The sequence below is a fragment of the Chinchilla lanigera genome, unplaced genomic scaffold (assembly GCF_000276665.1).
Source record: "Chinchilla lanigera isolate Chin_1 unplaced genomic scaffold, ChiLan1.0 scaffold00137, whole genome shotgun sequence".
In the NCBI taxonomy this organism is placed as follows: domain Eukaryota; kingdom Metazoa; phylum Chordata; class Mammalia; order Rodentia; family Chinchillidae; genus Chinchilla; species Chinchilla lanigera.
In genome coordinates, this window is record NW_004955538.1 from 3,628,825 (window position 1) to 3,634,897 (window position 6,073).

The 6,073-nt window shown below is 52.1% G+C and overlaps 1 protein-coding gene across 10 annotated transcripts in view; it reads left to right on the plus strand.

The window, feature by feature from the left end:
• Window positions 1–1,558: 1,558 nt before the first annotated feature.
• The window catches only part of Mta1 (metastasis associated 1), a 40,623-nt gene continuing 36,108 nt past the window's right edge, over window positions 1,559–6,073 (plus strand). For 7 of the 10 annotated variants that reach the window (XM_013507862.1, XM_013507863.1, XM_013507864.1 and 4 more), the window contains exon 1: window positions 5,517–5,613. In XM_013507862.1, coding sequence (XP_013363316.1) covers window positions 5,532–5,613 — 82 coding nt within the window. In that variant the 5' untranslated portion in view covers window positions 5,517–5,531. Of the gene's footprint in view, window positions 1,662–4,051; window positions 4,086–5,516; window positions 5,614–5,790; window positions 5,822–6,073 lie in introns of those variants that run through there. The other 3 variants (XM_013507868.1, XM_013507869.1, XM_013507870.1) reach the window with 3 other exon arrangements.

Genomic DNA, 6,073 nt, shown 5'->3' on the forward strand with positions numbered 1-6,073 from the left:
GGATAACCTAGGTGGGCATCCTTGCCCAGTTCTATCTGGAGTCCCTGAAAGTAATTTTGTTTACCACAGGAGTCCTCTGCATTTGTAAAACCTCCAGAGTGGGAGCGGACAGGCCGTGGAGCCACAGGGTCTTGGGGAACATCACGACCCCGCCTCCTCCCAAGGTCTCTGACAGGATAGAGAGGTGCTGTGCTCTAAGCCAGGTCCTTGCTGGGCAGGAAGTTGCATGTAGTCCTGTCTCAGAGCAGGGTAGGAGCTAGTGTCAGTGGTCACATTGTGGTAACACATGCTGTGTAGTTCTTTGTTCTGAGTGACTTTGAAAGAGTCGCCCCCTTTTTGTTTTTTTTTTTGGAGACAGGGTCTCACTGTGTAGTTCAGGCTGCTTTGAACTCACTAAATGGCTCAGGCTGACCATGAACTCACTGTGATCCTCTTGTCTCAGCCTCCCAGTGCTGGGATTACAGGTGTATGCTCCCACACCTGGTCCACTGTTATATTTGCTCCTAAATTGAGGCTGATTAGCCTCTTCTACAGTTCTATCTGATGTTAGCATTTTAGTAGAGAAACATATAACACATGATATACAAATGTATAAGAAATTACAAGATTGGCTTACGAAGGTCAGCCCCAGGGTGGATGAGGAAATGTGCAGAGGGTGTCTGCACACTGGAGACCGAAGGATTCAGTCTAAGATCTGGAGCTCATTGCAGTGTCCCATGCGAGTCCATATCAGGAGGTTGATGGGTCTATGCCAGAAGGCTGAAGCATCCAAGGTGTAAGCTAAAGAGTCTGTGCTAGAGATGATGTCCAAGCTGAAGGTGAAAACTGACACACCTCTGAAGACTAGAAGCCCGTCCGTCCTTTCTCATTTCCCTTTTATACCTTCCAGGTAACGAGCCACCCTAGGGTGTAGAATTGCTGAGCCAATTTAGTTAAGCTTCTAAACTTTTCAAGTTGACAAAATCAGTCAACCACTGCACTATGGCTACAGGCAGTTCGGTTCAGCGTGGAGTGTGAGGGTAAAAGTGCTACCTCTCAGTGGGGACCAACACAGAGCACACGACCCTCTCCAGTAGCGTACAGTGCTGGGACAGGTGGCAGTGCCTGGAGATACTTTGGTCGCCACAATCAGGAGGCTGTGTGCTAGTTTCCTGTTGCTGCTGTAACAAACTGCTATGTTTGGTGTTTTAAACCAACACAGGTTCATTGCCTAAGTTCTGTAGAATCCCCTGGCTTCTCTGGGTCTTGCTGGTCTGGGGTGAAGACGTGGGCAGGGAGCTGGGGAGGAGAAGCCCTTGCTTTCTCCCGCTTCAGCTCTGTCTGCATACTTTCTGCCCTGCTCCTCTCCTGCCTCCCTTGCCCATGGTTAAGGACCTTGTGACAACACTGCTTACCCAGATAACCTGGACAAACTGCTTTAAGATCAAGTAGTTAGTGACCTCGAATCCTCTCTGTACTGTCACCTAGCATGTCATAGACTCTCTAGAGTGAGAGTGGGGAGCAAGGTACCTCCCACAGGAAGCTGTGGCATCTGGTGGGTAGAGGCTGGAGTACTGCACAAGTCTACCAGTGCATGGGATGGCTCCCCACAACCACAAATGATCAGCCCTCCTGTCCATGGCCTGACTGGGAAATCTGGCAGCAAAGGAAGCTCTTGGAAGGTTGGGAGCCCCCACAGGGAGACCTGCCTTGGGGTGGCTAGGGGTTCACAGCAGAGTCTTGGGAGGGTCTTGTAAGGGTCTTGGAGCACTGGAGTCAAAGGGAGGCTAGAAGAGCTGCCTTAGGAAGGAACCTGGGGATTGGTCTGGGCCCTGCCAAAGTCCCCCGCATAAATGTGGCTAGAGCAGGCCCCCAGCTACTGCAAGTAGACACTGCTATAAGATCTTGATTCTAGGCTCCCTTTACTCCTGCTTGCCCACCAGGTCAGTCCTGGTCCCTCCTCAGGATCCCAGGGCACTATCCCCAGGAAGGTGCCACTCCCTGCTCCAGGTCCAGAGTGGTAGCCAAGCAGAGTTCAGAGCCTGGTGGTACACTGGCACAGGCCCACTGCTGACTTTGAGTGGTGAGGGCCAGGGAGAGGCCCCCATCACCTCTGCCAGCCCTGCTGCTTCATGTCATATGTGTGTGTGTGTGTGTGTGTGTGTGTGTGTGTGTGTGTATGTTACTGAACTAAGCGACATCCCCAGCCCTCCATTTTGAAGTGCCAAGTTGTTCAGACTGGCCTAGAACCTGGCTTGGCCTCCTGTGTTTTGGGCTCGCAGCAAGAATCCGGGACGTTTTCATCTCATGTTGACCCTTTCATCATCCCTTGCCATGGGTTTGCTGTTGGGACCTGGGTCACTCAAATTCTTTGCTCTAATTTTTATCTTTATTGGCTAGACTTAAGGCCAGGTTTTAAATGTTTAAAGAACTTTATTCTTCATATTCTTATATTTGAAAATATTTCCCTCAGACATTTATATATACATGAGAACCTGGCTGGGTAAAAGATTCTTGGGTTACAGTTTTTGTCCCTAAGGGGGACACTGTGTCTTCAGGCTTTTAATGCTGCTTGAGAAATCAGAGGCTAATTTTTTCTTCCAGTACTGGGAATCACACCCAAGGCTTTCACACTGAGCAACATCACTGAGCAACATTTTATTTTTTTTATTTTGAAAAAGGATTTTGCTAAATTACACAGACTGGGGTCAAACTTGCAACCCTCTGGCCTCAGCTTTTCAGAGTGCTGAGATTACCGGTATGCGCCACTTTGCAGTTTCTGTCCTTGTCTGTGATATGCTTTTTCTGGGAAATGGCTCCATTAGTCTTTAAAGTTCAGTAACAGGCAAGACAGGTCTTAGTATGGGTCATATCATGCTGCACTGATTTTTTAGAGTGTGCCGTGGATCTTTCTGATACAGGTTTTTTGTTTGTTTGTCTGTTTGAGACAAGGTCTCACTATGCAGTTCAGGCTTACCTTGAACTCACTATGAAGCCCAGGCTGGCCTAGAACTTACAGTGACCCTCCTGCCTCAGCCTCCCAGAGATTACAGGTGTGTGCCACCATGCCCGGCCAGACTTTGTTGCTCCAGGGATGCTCTTCCTCTTGACTTCGTTATTCTCTTTCTCTTTTTTGTATTCCTCCTTCTCTGCTTCTTTTTGTCTGGGACAGAATCTTGCTAAGTTGCCCAGCCTGGCCTCAAACTCCTGGTTCTCCTGTCTAAGGCTCCCAGCTACCTGGGGTTACAGGTGTGTGCCACTGCCTCCAGCTTCAGAAGCTTTTCTTGCAGCCTATCTGAATCTGTCTCTTACCCTCCCCTTCACCACTGTGCCTCATGTAGGAGTTCCTCAGGAGCTCCCAGAGGCAAAGCCAAAGTCCCCACAGGGTCCACAGGTTCCTGCAGGGGAAGGGTCCTCTTACATCTCCTTCCTCCACCTCCTGAGATAAGCAGTACCTCTGCATTGTTGTGGCTTTTACCCTCACCATTTTGTCTTGAAAACAGGCAACATCACATAGCCTATACACCATCTATATCTCCTTTCCTGCTAAGTTGTAAACTCCTCAGGGAAGACTGTGTCCTCACCTCCAGAATGGTCTGCAGCATGAAGTAGATGTTCAGAAAACAGCTGAATGAGTCAACTGCTGTAGTGGCTTTGTCTTGTCCTGAAATGATCCAAACTCTTTCTCCCATAGCAACTTGATGTTCTGGTCCTTACTGTTTCTTAGCCCAAAAGGTGTGACATGATCCCTCAACAGAGTCCTTGGTGCTTATGTCTTCCCCTCACAGAACTGCTTTGTTATTGAACATTTAAACTTGTTTATGGAACCCATGTACCTACTAGGGTCCCAGGAGTGCAGGACTCTGTGGCAGCATCTGTCCTGGACTCGCATGTTCTTCTCTGCAGGGTTCTCACCTGTCCTGCACTTTCCCTTCCTCCAGGTTTTGTGAGGAGTTATGTGATATGGTCACTGTGCCACTTCCTGAGGCAGCATTCCTTCAAGCTCTGCTACCAGATGGACAACATCTTCATCCTTCTCAACTCACCTGAGCTCCTCTGATTCCTTGAGTTAGGTTAAGGGCAGGTAATGGATCTGGTCTGGAGAGGTAGGCAAAGTGCCCGGGCTGGGGCAGCTGAGTGCCCTGCCACTTCTGCTCAGTGCGGGGTGTGTCCTCAGCACTGGAGGGACCAGCTCAGGGTGTGGGTGCCTCCCTGAGAAGTTCACCAGGGGCCAGGGATACAGCTCAGTGGCACAGTGCCTGCCTGGCAAGTGCAAGGTCCTGAGTTTGAGTCCTCGTTCCTAAAAAAAAAAAAAGGCTGGGAATATCATTCAAAGGTACAGCACTTGCCTGGCAAGTGCAAGGTTGTGAGTTTGATTCCTGATGCCCAAAAAACCCAAATAAATAAATTTTTTAAATTAAAAATAATAAAAAAAGAAGTTGGCCAGGACCCTGTACCCTCTGACAGCCATTTCTTCTTGCCTCCTAACTCTGGCAGAAGAAAAGGGTGTGTCCTTCAGCCAAAGATTTTTGGGATGTCCTCATGTTGGAGAATGTACCCCATGTCTGGTGGAAACAGATACAGATGGTACAGAGGGGTGTGTTCCCATGCTCCTGAAGGTCGCCTGGCACTGTCCAGCCTTTCTGAATGATCTGCTGGCCAGTCTGTTGGGTAATGGGGGAGGTCTCATGCTATGGGTGAACCTGAGGGATGGCCACCCGTGTCTCCCCATGCTAGGATCTTTTTCGTGTGTATCATCACTGCACTTTGTACCCACACTTCTCTCTTGCTCTTGGTGTCATTTCCCATCTGCTCTCCACAGACCATGGCCTCCGTCTTCCTTGGGACCCCAGCTTCCCACCTAGTTCACTGGGGTTGGGCAGGCAACATGTGTGCCAGTCAACCAGGACTCCTGATTACTTGTCCAAACCACACACAGTGACCCGGGATCATTTGTGCTGTTTTTATTTTTCAAAGAATTGAGGATTAAACTCAGGGTTTTTGTACTGAGTGATATCCGTAGTCCTTTTCTTATTTTTCATTTTGAGACAAGGTCTCACTAAATTGGTCAAGCGGGGTTTGAAGTTGCCATCGCCTCCCACAGGGCTGGGGTTATGGTGCGCGCCCCAGGCTCTCTTCTGAGCTCCAGTTCTCAGGGATGTCCCTTGGCATCCCACAGGGATGGACCTGGTGTCTCTGCAGCCAGCAGGCAGCACCACAGGCTGGCCCAGAGGCGACTTGGAGCCCCTAGACACCTCCTCATCTTCCCACGCCAGCCGGGGACCACGGTCATCCCAACTATGAGGCCAACTTCAGTCCTCCGTTGAGGGGCTGCCTACCTACCCCACTGCCCACAGACTTTAAAGAAGCACAGGCCCAGACACATGGGCACAAACTCTGAGAGGTGCTGGGGAGGAAGTGCAGACTGCAGTCCACAGAAGGAATTTCCCTCCACACTCGCGCCTTGTGGGGCCAGATTCTGCTGCCTCAAACCAGGCCACCAGCCAGGGAGGCCTTGTCAGCTCAGGATCCTGCCCGGGTGGGGGAGGGGGATGGTCATCGTGTCCAGGGACGACCACGGAGGCTGGGGGAGGACGGGCAGCGACACAGACCATCTGGTGTTGGGTGGCAAGGGTCAGCCGAGGAAGGGAGGTGTGGGACAGGAGCCTTGGGGCCAAGGCCAGGCTGCTCAGCTTCGGAGTGGGCGGGGGACCCAGAGGGGACCGCTGAGAGCGCTCAAGCGCCAGAGGATCCTGAGGCTGCAAGGAGGACCCCCACCCCGAGTCGGGGCGAGATCCTCCTGAGGAGTGCGGGAGGGGCTCACGCATGGAGGACCTCGGAGGTTCAGAAGACCCTACCAGGGGCCCCCAGGAAGGGCGCCCAGGGTGCAGGGAATGTCGGGAGGGTGATCCGCCGGGGTGGCACAGATGGCCGGCAGGAGGGGCCGAGGGGATCCACGATGGGGAGCGCAGCAGGCCCGCCGGGGGTGTCGAGGAGACTCGCCTAGGAGGGGCGCCGCTGATGCTGGGGGACCCGCGGCGGGGGCGGGGGACGGCCTGCCGGAGGTTCCCCGAGAGCCGCTCGGGAGGGGCGC